The sequence below is a fragment of the Lipophrys pholis genome (genome assembly GCF_963383615.2).
Source record: "Lipophrys pholis genome assembly, chromosome: 17".
Taxonomy (NCBI): domain Eukaryota; kingdom Metazoa; phylum Chordata; class Actinopteri; order Blenniiformes; family Blenniidae; genus Lipophrys; species Lipophrys pholis.
The window spans coordinates 21,634,248-21,648,345 of record NC_137643.1 but is presented as its reverse complement, the minus strand read 5'-3'; the positions used below and the strand labels follow the sequence as shown (position 1 = coordinate 21,648,345).

The following is a 14,098-nucleotide window of genomic DNA, read 5'->3' as shown; positions in this document are numbered from 1 at the left end:
AGTGTGAGGACTGTCGATAGTGTTGTAGGACACAAGTAATTATCCCGACAGTGGACGAGTCGTTGGCAGCACCAGAAGTTGTGGGTTAAATTGCTCACTTCCCTGAGGCTGCCTCTGTAGGCTTTACATGATTTAAGTGTAACCAGAAGCTGGCTGAAGGCGTAAGAAGTGAGGAGAAAAATAACCCTGGTGAAATGATCCAGAGTTTGGAACACTTGCAAAGTTCCGAAATGAGACCAGAAAATAACTTTAAGTATGAAAATTGGACACCGATTGAAATGTAGAAGAGAGAAAGTCTTAATCCAACTGCTTTTCTGTTTATTTACCTGCTTCCTCTGGGTCACTTTGCACTTGCACTCATTTATCATAACCTTCTTCTATAGTTCACCCTGTGATACCGAAATGCTGTCTCCCCACGAGCTGCTTTCACAAAGCTGAATGCTTTATTTACACCCTCCGTAAGTGGATATCTCACATTTATACCTGCTAAAAAGCGATAAAACAAAGACATTAATCGTAGCTCCAGACCGTTCAAATATCCTTTCCACTTTTCTACTGTGCCTCCTTTTAATTGAGTGTGATGCTCTCTTACTGTGTCATTGTTTGAGATAAACATACCGAATCTATCCTTCAGCAAAGGTTTCCCAAAAACCAAAAAAAAAAAGGTAACAGAAACTGTTCTTACCTACTAACGTTTCATCTGTAACTGGTGCTATCGCCATAAGTGCTTGTCTTGTATTTCTTCAACAATTAATTTATTATTATCAAAATTGTTTCATCAGAACAATAATACACACAATATTGGTTTTCACATTTATGCAGATGATATTCAATCTTAAAGGAGTCATATTTTCCAGCTGTTCAACTCTTCCTCATGGTCGTGTTGGTCCAGAAACCTTGTATTCAAAGTTTCTTACTTTTCCTTGATTTTCCTCCATTTGAATATTGGATCATAGGAGCTGCATTCAGAATCTGCTGTGTCTGTGTGAGCTGGACTGGCTCCGCCCACAGAAGCCCATCTTCCTCTCGTGGTGCCATGTGCTAGAGCAGAGCTGCCTAATTGTGGGAGGAGTCAAAGGGAGGGCCTACCTTGATTGGGATTGGCTAAACCCCCGATTACACTATATAGGGTTTGATTTCTGTTTGGCTGGTCGGAGCAACACACTTTTTAAAAACTGAAACAAGCCAGGGAGAGAGAGGACAGACTGTCTTCACTTCTGGGGCGTCCAGGTATGGGGACGATTATTACTGTTGGAAAACCTTTAGGAAGTGAATTTAGTATAATTATCACACCTTTAACTGCAATATTGTTTAAAAAAAAAAAAAAAAAGCGAAGGCTTTCTGTACTCACTCACTCACTCATGCTTATTCACGCCGAGTGGCGTGTCGGGCAGCAATGTGATTCCTCCCCTTCTACCTTCGCCATGACTGAAATGCTGCTCCAGGTCTTTCCCACCTGTTGCATCTCTTTCTCTAGCGTCCTCCGCCAGGTGATGTTTGGACGACCCCGCCTTCGCTTTCCCTCTGGCGTCCAGCGCAAGGCAGTTTTGGCCAAGGAGGTTTCTTGGCATTTTGTAAACATAATATTCAGCTCCACTGCTATGCAGATGGCACCCAGCTCCACCTTTCCTCTTACCTTTGTCGTAATTATCTCCATTGCTCGTCATATTCATTATGTCCACTCGGGCCAAAACCACTCAACATGAATGTTCAAAGTACAGTCTCAACAGTGTATTTCTCTGCTTTTGGACTTATCAATGGTACATTCTGTATCTTCCTCATCGCATTCGTTGATTTGCATGCCAAATATTCTATAAAAGTCTTCCACACTGAATTATGCTGGAAGTGCATCCAAGCTATCCATGCCGTTGTCCTTAACAACAGCCACCCGTCCCTGCAGCGCCGAGGAGAAGCCAGTGTGGAGGGCGTCCTCAACCAGCTGGTCCTGGAGCACCTGCAGCTGGCTCCTCTGCAATGGGGTGAGTCTCTTATTCTCAAATTACTTGATGCGCTTACGTGTCCGTGCCTTCACCTGTCTAGTGGTGTCTGAACCCACCAGTACTGGTCTCAAGCTATGTTTTTTATTTGCATTCATAATGTTCTACAGACTGTTATTGGAGCCGTGTAGACGGGCAGCTTAGGAGAATGCCTGAATCACTGGGGACGCGTAGAGTTTGTAGGAGCGCTCGCCGGTCGCACCATCTGTGATTATCCTCTGAAATCACTTTTGATTTACTGCGGGTTGTTTGTTTTCTGAGATTCCCGGCCTCGTGTCGGGCACTGCCAGCATTTTGATTAGTCAGCTGGGGCTGTCCTGCTTTCGCAAAAGAGAGGAGCAATCTGCGACACATTACATCAAACATGGAAATGTAAGAATCTATTGAGACAGAAATAGAAGAAGGACGGGTGGGTGGGGGATCAAAAGCAAATACTTAACTAGATTCACAATTCTCCAGATATTTTGACGCACACTTCATTCAGTGAAATATCATTCAGAAGAAAAAGGCTTTGCAAAGACATTGAGATCACATCCATCTGCAGCCTGATACTCTGATGTGCACGATGTTTGCAATCACAACGCAAGCTGTTTTTTTTTTTTCCTTGGTGTCTTCATTTCTGCGGCAGTGGTTACTTAGTTCAGGCTTCAGGCCCTTTCTTGCAGGGCTTGTTGATTGTGAGCCCGATAATTTGCCTCAGTCCATTAGAATGTCTTTATCACGGTTTCCAAGACTATCACAGGCTCAATTATGGGTATAGTTCGACCATTTCCCCCCCCCCCGTGTCTGAAATAATTTGTCCAGTTGGAAGCTCTTAATCTTGTTGCTCTGTAATTCTCTGCCGTAGATGAATGTAGCTGCGCTTGTCCGATATTTTGGTTGAAGTTTAATTCCTGTGATGTTAATGGGAAAAGCTGCATGCTTCGCTTTACTTCCTGCAAATCGTCAGCACGATGGTACACCGTGAATTTGCCTTGAATGACCTTGAGATGCTTCTCCTGCCAATTCGGGGCGGGGATGAATCAGGATGCCATCCACCTTGTTTGCAAAAAGACCGGAATGCTTCTCCTATATTAACCTGGCAACAGACAGTGGCTTGTTTGGTAGAATGTGTTTGTGTTGTAGCACATTGATCGTTGGGTTTTGTTTTGAGGTAGGATTCCTGATCCAGATCATCACTTTGAAACTTCTTTGCCATGTTTCACATCAGTAAATCACATTGTATTGATAAGTTCTCCCATTGCCATCCTCCATTAGCACTCTTGATCATCTAAACCTTTGAGCACCTTTTGGTGGAATCTGCCAACTTTTCTCCAAAAAGTCTTTCCAAAAGTAACCCTTCCATGTTCTTGAATGCCCCACGGATGGTACGCTCGCTTCTGCTGCTGGAAATCATGCTAAAGAAAACTACATAAAAACATGAGTAAGAACTTTGGCTCCTAGCATGTATAGTTAGTTATCATGATGGGTTAAATTGTGCTTTTTTTCTTCAAGTGAAGGTAAAACTCCTATTTTTTTCCACCTGTAAGCAAATTCCCTACTACCCTTGTGTCACATCATTAGGTTGTGTCTGGATTCACGTCATATTTAGATCATCTAGAATAACTTTAAAGATATTGGTGACTGATTATTGGATTGTCGTTGATCCGTCGTTCAGTCTACTTTCTGATTTGGCCTTTGTTCTGGGTGAACTGCTCTTACTGATTGTTTTTATAATGTGTGTGAAAAAGATTTCTGGAAAACGGGATTTTGTCCACATTAACCAAATCGGTTGCTCCAGAGCAGCCTCCATGTTTGTTATTGTTATATGTTGATGACACCAAAGTATTTAGTTGTCCACGATTTGGCTTTACAGTGGCTGGAATGACCACAGTTGAAGTTCTCTGAACTGTCAATAAAACCTCTCATGATGATGCACCCCTGGTGGTATCACTAAAGGAAATTGATCACGGCAAATTACACTGAAACTTGGAATGCTTTGCCACTAAGTGGCCACGTTAGTTAGCTTGATGCTGTTGTACATTGAATTTAGTTTTAAAACGCTTAACCAACTGAGAATAGTTGTGGAAAAGCTTTTATATTATACACTGAATTGTCCTTGAATTCCTCTAAGTCAAAAGGTATCTCATTTTCAAATTTATTTTAGGTCAGACGCCACACATTTAATTTAAAACGGATTAAACTTTTTCTTTTTTGTGCTGCAGAAAATATGTGATCAAAATGTCTATTTTCACAAAACCAAACAATGACTGCAGAAAATAACATAAAGCCAATTTTATTCATCTCTTCTGGTGCAAAATACAGTGGAATGTACAAACTCACCCAGACAGCATGGCTTTCAGGCTAACGCTATTTGTTAGTAACGCGTTAACAATGCACTGGCTTTCTCAAAGTCGATTATGTTACACGACATTAAGACATTGGCGAGAAGGGGGCGTTTTCCATCAAAACTTTAACTCGGTTTTAAATGTAAGTCGCATTTTAACTAATGTCCTTGCTGCTTGTTTAATGCTGTCATATAATTAAATTTTATGCCATTACTCTGCAACTATAATATCAGTGAATCTGGAAGTAAATTTTTATTAATTTTTTAAGTTTTATCGCAAACATTGTTGTGAAATCCACTTCATTGGTTAGTAAAATCATCTGTGTGAAGTGGCTGCTGAAAGACAATCTCTTCATGTCATTTGCTCCTAAAAAAAAAAATGCAAATGTTTATTATCAATTATGACCAAGCTGATGTGAAAAAGCAGCATGAGATTTGCGAACAGTTTTTGTTCTTCCTAATAGTCTTAATGAGCACAATAGAAATACACACTTCATGTCAAGCGCATCGCCGACAACCCAAGTACATTTTCAGGGGCATTTAAGTGCAGCTTATCTGTCAGTGTTTCTGGGGAGTCATTACCTTCGTGGTTCCTGGTTAGTGGCAGATCATCCAAACAGAAGAATGGCGTCTATTCTCAGACAATATTCTGTGCTGTGAGCAGTGATGTTACTCTCATACGACCACTTTTTTCAGTAATGAGTAATCTCACACATTACTATTTCTAAACCAGTAATCAGATTACAGCTACTTCTCCAAGTCACAGTGCGTTACTATTGCAGCGTCCAGCAGGACGAGTTTGTCTGTAAAGCCGCTTTATTATCAGACAGAACCAGGCCGCTCCTTCGTTCTCCTCCAAACGGACACACACACATACATGCAGTTTCCACGCCATGCGCCGCACGCTCACCTGACCCGCCCAGTTCTCCACTCTCAGCCAATCACAGGCCAACTCGCTCTCACGGTGTGTTCAGGCGACACAAAAGAATCGGAACTAACAAACATAATGAACAAACCTCGTCATTGCAACGTTAACACAACTGCAAAGATGTTACACTATTTTTGTCATTTTCCTGACTAAAAACATATATTGGCAGGACGCCCCGCCCCTTTTTTCAATCAATCAATCAATCAATAAAACAATAAAACACTTAATTTGGTTAGAGCAGGCTGTGCAAATAAAGAAAATAGTGCAACAACAGACTACAACTGCATCACCGGGTAAATAAATGCCAGTAATAATAAAAATCTGAAAATAAAACCGTGAGTCAGATATAAATACAACAAAGAATGAAGTTCAAAGGTTAAAATATGTGTAAACATGGTGCAGGAGGCCAGGCAGCGATCAGCGGAGGTTTTCATTTTCATCTTGAGATGATGGGGGAGTGTTGTTGGCAGCTGCTGAAAGTAACTTAAAAAGTAACCTGTAATCTAACTTACTTACTTTTTAAAAACAAGTAATCAGTAAAGTAACTTAAGTTACTTTAAAAGGGGGTAACTAGTAATCAGTAATCCGATTACTTTTTCAAGGTAACTGTGGCAAGACTGGCCGCGCGGCAGCGGGTCGGTTGTGCGAAGCAGCTCGGGTGGCGTGGCTTGAACACGAATGCAGGACAGCACAGAGATAAATTATTGACAGGAGCCTCGCGCCGTCTGTGTCCAGGAGGAAGTCACACGTGTTCCAAGTAAAGACCCACGAGCGTTTGAGTACAAGCTGTGAAAACACATCTGAAAGAGGAACCGTGTTTGTGTGTGTGTGTGTGTGTGTGTGTGTGTGTGTGTGTGTGTGTGTGTGTGTGTGTGTGTGTGTGTGTGTGTGTGTGTGTGTGTGTGTGTGTGTGTGTGTGTGTGTGTGTGTGTGTGTGTGTGTGTGTGTGTGTGTGTGTGTGTGTGTGTGTGTGTGTTTTTATGAGTGGACCAGTGAACGGCACAAGTCACACCAGCGGCTCTTTTAGACAGCCGACCACCTCGAGGAAATCCTCCAGCACCACTACACGTTCAACACCTAGTTGTCAGGAAGAGATTAAATTCCCCAATCAATGTCGTTTTATAGCTTTTTTCCCCCCACTTTTCCCCCTTTAGGGGAAAATGTACTTGTTCTAGCTCAATTCAATTGAGCGCTTCTTTTAGAAAAGCAGCCTGGCAGTCTTACCATCTTGCAGAAGTCTCAATTTTAAAAGCCTCTTTTGGATTAGATCCAGTAGGACATCCTGTCATTTCCAACAGGGTAAACTGAAATGTGAATAAAACATGGCGTATTCCATGTTGAATGGACAGATTTTAGATATACAGTAAAGCCTCTGATGTAGGGACGCCCTAAAATCCAAGAGCAAGTGTCTCTCGAAGACAGGTGTCCTCAGAGGGACAGGTCACGAGGACAAATTGTAGTAGCAGTTGATATTGAACGAACCAAACACCAAATATGTTATGGTTATTTAAAAGCACATAACTGAACCAAAAAAAAGATGTATCCAATATATACACACATATATACATGTATATAAGATGTATACAAGAAAATTATTAAATACGATTTAATTTACTTCAGGGACCACATACAATCCAGTTTTATCTTGAGTGGACCAGACTGGTAAAATATTGCTATTATAACCTTTAAATTTACACTACAAAGTTTTTACACAGTGTATGTAATGAAATTGTCTATATTTGTAACAGATCAAACAGTCAGTACTGAAAATCATTACTATCTCAACATAAAGTCAATCTTAATGAAACATTCTGGTGCAAGATACAATGAAATGTTATAAAATAAAACTTGTATAAATCCTATATAACCTCCTTGCTTGGTGGAACCAGATTGGAGCCACTTACGGTTGGTTTTGGCCCCCGGGCCTCATGTTCTCTGCTGTAAAGGGAAAGTGAAACTTTCGTGTGTGCAGAGTACACGTGACGTCAGAATCCTCATCCACCCTGTGCGCTAGGCTCCGACCCCCTGCAGTCGACCACGCGATCTGTGCGTACAGACTGCTCATGCTCCAGACCTACTGGACGCTTGTGTGAAGAGATCCTCCGTCTCTGAACAATCACAATTTAAAGCAAATAAAGAGCCAGACGTCTCCAAATTTTCTTAAAGTAGTTTATGTTTCACTTCAGGAGTTCAGAGAACGCCGGGCAGCAGAAGTGGAGATATATTCGGGATCGTTACGTTATGAAACGTTAAGGAAGTGAGCCCAGAGTGGAGTATAGACGCAATCGTGTAACACCCGCCGCCTGAATATTCCAATAATCGGGTCCAGTCCAAGTATTTTTGTCGCTCAGCTTGAAATTTGCCAGGAAAACCGATCCATTGTCCACGTCAGGCAGGTCGTCGCTCATTAAGGTGTGTTAACAGTTAAATATGAGTCCTGCACAGTGACGTGTCCGCCCAGTACAGGGTGTCCGCTCCTCAGACGTTCTACTGTATATTCCAAACTCATCATTTTGGATGGCTTCATAATGATGTTACAAGAGACGAAGGCAAAGTGGAAATGGAAAACTTTCATTGTGTTTTGGATGTCCTGTTACATGATAACAGTGCTGGGAGCCGCTTCAACTTCAACTTTGTGAAATCGCCTCTCAAGGTGGAGATTTTGGAAAATTTTACAGCGTCTCCGTCAAAACAGTGGAAATTGCAGCTTTTCTGAAATACTGCTACGCCGCATGGTCGTAGTAAGTCCCTCACCTCACCCCTTCCCCGGTTTAACAATCCTTGGGTAAAGACACTGAACACCTTTCATGGCAGCTCTCACCATTGATATGTGATCTTATGAGCTAATGAATGTTTCTGTTTATGTTAGAAACACATTGATGAGAATAATGCACCATATTATTTTATCCATTTACAATTAATGTGGGTGTCTGGGTACTCCGGCTTCTTGTCATATCTGGAGATAGATTCCTTGGACAATCTGTTTAAGGTGGAACCTGAGGCGGCTGTGGCTAAATTAGTAGAGAGGGTCTTTTCCCCCAATCCCACTGTGGGTGGTTAATGTTGTAGTTGGAAATGACTCTAAACACCAAGCATCTCCCAACAGCTGTCACCATTATTGGTTTGAGTTGGTGTGTGAATGAATGGCACCTATCGTGTATAATGTGATGAGACTGCTCAAGGGGTACATTTGTTATATAAGTAAAGTCCATTAAACAAATTACCCTGCCTTTCAAACATTTTGCTTTGGACTGGCTCCAGACTCCCTGCTATAACACCCTGGTATATATAAAGCTTTTTATGGATGATGGATGGTTCGGTAAACTCAGAGCAAACAATAGCCCAACAAAAAATTCAGCGAGTCAACACTGGTACTGCTGTCATTTATAAATACTCTCGCCTGAGGAGGCACAGAATAAAGAGCCTGGAACATTACAGCATCAGATGCCTCTTTACAATTCACTTCCATGGAAAGCCATGAATATTTGATGGACATTGCCTGATTCCTTCGTTGTTGTTATTGTTGTTGTTTTTTCATATCCATGTTTGTTTAAAAGCTCATTATTATTATTATTATTATTATTATTATTATTATTGAACTGAGGAACAAACAGAAGCCATTAGTAAATGATTCCAATATTACCGGAGCTGCAATAAAGTAAGATCATATACTATGAAATTCATAATTACCAATGAATAATGCAATATTCCTTTATTTTTCTCCCCCTTCTGTTTTTTTTTTTTTTTTTTTTTTTTAATTAGTGACGTGTTCTTTAGCTGCTGCGTTTGCTGCTGAATTTCATTTTCAAAGTTCAGAGAAAAAGCCTGAATTCACCCGAGTGGGCAAGAAGTCAAAGCGGATTACTTCTGTGTGTGTGTATGCGGTCAGCTTTTCTAGAGAACAAAGAGGAGGAACGTATTCAACACAATCACAAACACAGATGAGAAGGCTTGTATTGTTTCTCTGCTGTCCAGTGTGACTACCTCTTCTTTTCCCAGTCATTTTCTCACCCTTTTTGGTTTTTGGACATGTTCTTTTTTTTTAGGACTTCACAGAAGCTAAAAGTGTTTCCCAAAGCCGGTTAGGTTTGTTTTTTATGACTTTGTTTGGATAGAGTATAAATCGGGTGCAGTGGGCTCAATATACCAGGCTGAGTCACAGCCTCATTTATTCACAGAGAGGCTTTATAGGCATGGGTAAACCTCAAAAACGTTTCCGATTACACCTACAATCCCTGCCAGTGATTTAAGTTTGGATTGATATGATACGAGTACGAATACGGGAGAGGTTCCCTGTGAGTTTGGGTGCTGCACGCAGTCATTTAATTTTACGCTTCAGCAGTCTGTCATTCTGTCACAGATCCTGAAAAACAAGCCGCGCTAAACTGGCTGCGGATTTCATAGTTGTGTGGAAATAAAAGTCGGTGGCCGTCGTTTTTACAAACAGTTTAGATGTCAGCCGAGCCGAGATTCTCAGCTATTGTTTTTTTTTTTTTTTTTTCTGCAGCGCTGATGGCTGACTGGTTTAATTATCTGTGACAAAGTTTTATTGCCCTCTCAGAAACTATAAGGGGCACTTGTCATCCTGAAAATTATAGAGCTCAGATAGGAGGAGCTCACGGAATGAATTATGGGATCCTCCAATTTCTGACTGGAAGCATTTCATCCTGCTCCAATCGAACCAGAGGTTTCCTTATCCCCTCTCTAATAGACTGTATAATAGATGGCACGTTGTTCAAATTAAACAGCAGGGTGACCAATTTGGCTGATAATGAAAAGGACAAGAACTGTGTTTAAAGACCCAACAGATATTATTAGATCCGAATCCTCCAGTAATCACTGAAAATATACTTTGGAAATTGGATAAGATGCGTCCACCAATCCATTCATATTTCATTCCTGCAAAGTAGGAAAATGGAGCCTTTTCTGAGCTGATACTGGGTGAAAGTGAAAGTGCAGCGGCCAGCACACATTAACAACTACTGACCTCCACTCACAAATTAACCTACCAAGTCTTTGGGTCGATGGAGGAAGCCAGAATACCCAGAGAACATTTTCACACTGCTGCCCCAGGAATCAAACTTGAAATTTGGATTAGAGTCTTGAACACTGTAAAACCACAGTAACAACCACTGCTGTGTGTCAGGTAGTAAAAATAAAGACCCCAGGACTGAGGCCCTTGGTATACAACAGCATTTTCAAGTTAAAACCCAAAACTGTCAGTGGGATTTGGGTGTTTGTTTAAATGTCAACGGTGCTCAAAGCCACCGGAAAAGAAACTTTGAGAAAACACTTGGACTATGTCTCCCTGTCGATGGGCCCATTTGAACCTCATCAAGGTTAAACTACCAAAACAAACAACAACTGGTGGTGGCAGTAATCATGTTTATCTTGCACAGAGGAAATAGGCTTAGCACCGTAGGTTTATTGTCTTCATAGTTTCCGTTTCACACTTTCCACAATTCCTTCCTTCCATCCCAGCAGTTATAACACCAGAACAGCTGGCATTGTGTATTTTCTGTACCTTCCAGCCTGGCATTGTGTAAATACTCCCATTGATTATGGCTCCTTAGCTGTCAATCCGATTAAAAGCAAAGTGGTGCACCTTGTGATGGGAGTCCCTGTGTCAACTTAATGGAGTGTTGCTGAATAAACAGCGAGCGGGCCAATGGAGACGCAGCTCAGCGAGGGCGTGGCGCCATTTTACGATACTGTGCTCACAAAGAGCACAAGGCCTGTTTTTTTTTTTTTCCCCTGACAAGATCAGACAATTGAGATGATGTTAGTGATGCAAAGTTTAACAGTCAATAGGAATAAATAGTCAGTGTTTGACTGCAATTTACAGAATCCATAGAAAAGAAGGATAAATTCAGAAAAAAAGTAGAGATTGATTTGTTTGTCGGCCGTAGCTGGTACATTAATATGAAGTTGTGATTATACACGTTGTTCCTGTGAAGCTGCAGACAGGCTTTGGTTCGCCTGATAAGCGCCGTAACCAAGCAGAGAAGTGGAAAACAGCCCGCCTGGATGTGGACTTTGCCCCCAGTCCCCCTCCTCGCCACCTCCGATTTCATCTTCTCCCATCCTCGGTCTGCCACCAGGAACCCGTCTCAATGGAATACAAATTCACCCATGAATGGAAAGACAAATGTTTAGCCTAGCGGAGAGATGGAAAGAGGAGGAGGGGGCTGTGAAAGGCGGAGAGATAATTTAATAAAGCAGCACTTCTGAACCGCGGCACCGCTGAATCTTTTCCACACGCAGATGGACATTTGGAGCCGTCACAGCCGGCGGCTTTCCCCACATACACACCACACACCGAGGGCGCCTTGTGGAATAATATCCCTTTGAGCCTCTGTCAGGTGCTCCGTTGACGAATGGTGCTGCCAAACAGCTCCGGCCTCACCCGACGCCGGAGTCCGCCCTGCGGTGGCGATGGTGACGTTCTGAAAGCGGGGATAGAGAGGAACACGTGTGCGGCCATAATGAAAGAGAAGTGTTCCAACTGCACCTGTAGCAGCTAATATGTCACATCTGCGAGTTGCATCCGTTCCGAGCCGCTCGGCGCTCAGCGGCGCGGCGACGATCGGCCCTCCGGGAGGCGGCCGTAAGCCTCGCTTAAGCCCATCTTACTGTAGGAGATCAGTCCGGTCTGCCAGGGAGCTCCTGGGAAGGCAAACGTGTCGACTTGCTGTTGTGCGCACCCATATTTTATCCTAAACATGCTTAGAGAGCGCCAAACGTTAGCCCCGCGGGATCCCGCTGACCCGTACAGTGTAATCCTGGTGGCCGCTGCTTAAAATGGGGATTTAGTCAAACATGCCCCTAACACATCTATGTGTAGAAGTACACATAGATTATTTACGGCTAATGTCTTCACATGGAGATCAAAAGAAGAAATGCAAATGGGGGTGAATTTAAAACTACATTTGATACCAGTATTCATCTCACGCTGGCCCTCATTTCATTTTATAACGTCTCTTAAGATCTGCCCTAAAAACCTTGTTTTGACGGGTTTTGTTGATTAATCAGTGCTGTTAAATTCTTCATAAAGAGCCTTGTGCTTCCTGGTCCAGTTAAACTGGGTGATCTCAGCAGTCTGACCCCTGACCTTTCACCTGTAGAAGTCACTTAACTCCAGCTTGAAAGCCCAATTTACACCACAATGTTTACATTCCAAACTTTGTTGCTTTCTGGGCGTCCGTTTACACGACAATGGTGCTCGGAGCCACTGAAAACGCAACTTTTTTGAAAATGGTGGAACTCCACGTGGAAATTTTTCTAAACCCTCCAAACTCCGTCTCCATGGAAATGAGGAACAATGCAAATTTTCAGCAATGCTGATGCTCCATCTCCATGGAAACAGCAGAACATGCAACTTTTGGGAAACCGCTGCTCCTGCCCATGTGCCTCATGGCCGTAATAACTAGTTTTACTGCACGTGCGTGAGTCGTGATTATAGTGTATTGTCTAGGGATGCGCCGATCCACGTTTTTTCACTTCCGATCCGATCCGGATACCTGAAATAGGATATCTGCCGATACCGATACTATTCCGATACCAGAGCTCTTATTGCTTTAATATTATTATTATCATTATTGTTTATTTTATATGAGGCTGTAATAAACTCCTCTCTACAGGCAAGTATGAAATGTACAAATGTGTGCATGTATTCTCCCAAAATGCAACTTGAGGTTAGTATCAGGTCAGACAAGGAAGCAGTACAAACTATTTTTGTTCAGTTTGGACAATTTGGGGGTCTGCGTGACGTCATCATCTCATAATAAACTTGTATCTTTAAAACCTCAGAATCACTTTATTAATCCCTGAGGAAATTATTTAGCAACGCAGCACAAACAGCAATTTTTCCAGCTCTAACTCAGCTCCAACCATTGGGACTACTTTCAGGGAGTTTTGCCATGGTGGATGACGCAGGTTCACGGAGGTGTGAATTGACTGCTAAAGCGCTGAGGAGCTGCTTTTCATTGTTTTGATGCCGCCATCAGCGCCGTGGAGAGCTGGAGTGTTAAAACGGTGACGTCTGTCTTCAGAGCGACCGCCTCTCTGTACAACGGCTTTACAAACATCCACGTTGCTGTTGCTTTGCGGTGTTTTGAGCGTAAAATACGTCCAAACAGCGACATGTTGTCATGAAAAGATGGATAGCACAGTGCTGCTACGTTAGCCTGCTAGCTGGCTGCAAACTGTGGACTGGATTTCCTGACTCATTCCTCCTCGTCTCATTGAGACCCGCCTCCCTTCAGGAATCCAGTCCACAGTTTGCAGCCAGCGAGCAGAGCAGCAGCAGGGAAACACTGTGGAGTCATTTCAGTAACAGTGAAGCAGACGAGGCTTCATGGATCAGAAATCTCAGCAGGTTCGATTGGAAATTTCCGATCCGTGAATTAAGTTGGTATCGGAACCCGATACTGGATCCATCCCTACTATTGTCTGTGTGCATGTGTGTAAAAACACCTAACAGCGCCAGTGTGTGGCCTGGCATTCTAACTACAGCATTTCTGCTGTTTCCATGGAAACTGACATTGTTTTCAAAACGTTGCAGCGGAAACTCAAACTCTTTCTGAAACAAAAACGCAGCAATGATGCATTTTAACTTTAAACAGCGCTTAAGTAGGACCTTAAATCCCTGAAATTTAAGTGCAGCTTAATTTAAAGTCGGTGTTAAACAGTGAAGTCTGTTGTTTTTGACATAAGTGAATTTTATATCCAGCCAATTCTTCTTCTAACTAAACACTAAATGATGTGTGTGACATTTCATTCGAAATATGAATTAAGGTACAAAAGAACATCCTGGATCCTCATAAGTCATCACCAGAGGCCTGCGTA

At 42.4% G+C, this 14,098-nt stretch overlaps 1 protein-coding gene across 1 annotated transcript in view; it reads left to right on the top strand.

Moving 5' to 3' along the window:
* The window catches only part of trappc9 (trafficking protein particle complex subunit 9), a 272,998-nt gene that overhangs the window by 193,804 nt on the left and 65,096 nt on the right, over positions 1-14,098 (top strand). The window contains exon 21 of the mRNA XM_080485031.1: positions 1,889-1,979. Coding sequence (XP_080341157.1) covers positions 1,889-1,979 — 91 coding nt within the window. The remainder of the gene's footprint in view (positions 1-1,888; positions 1,980-14,098) is intronic.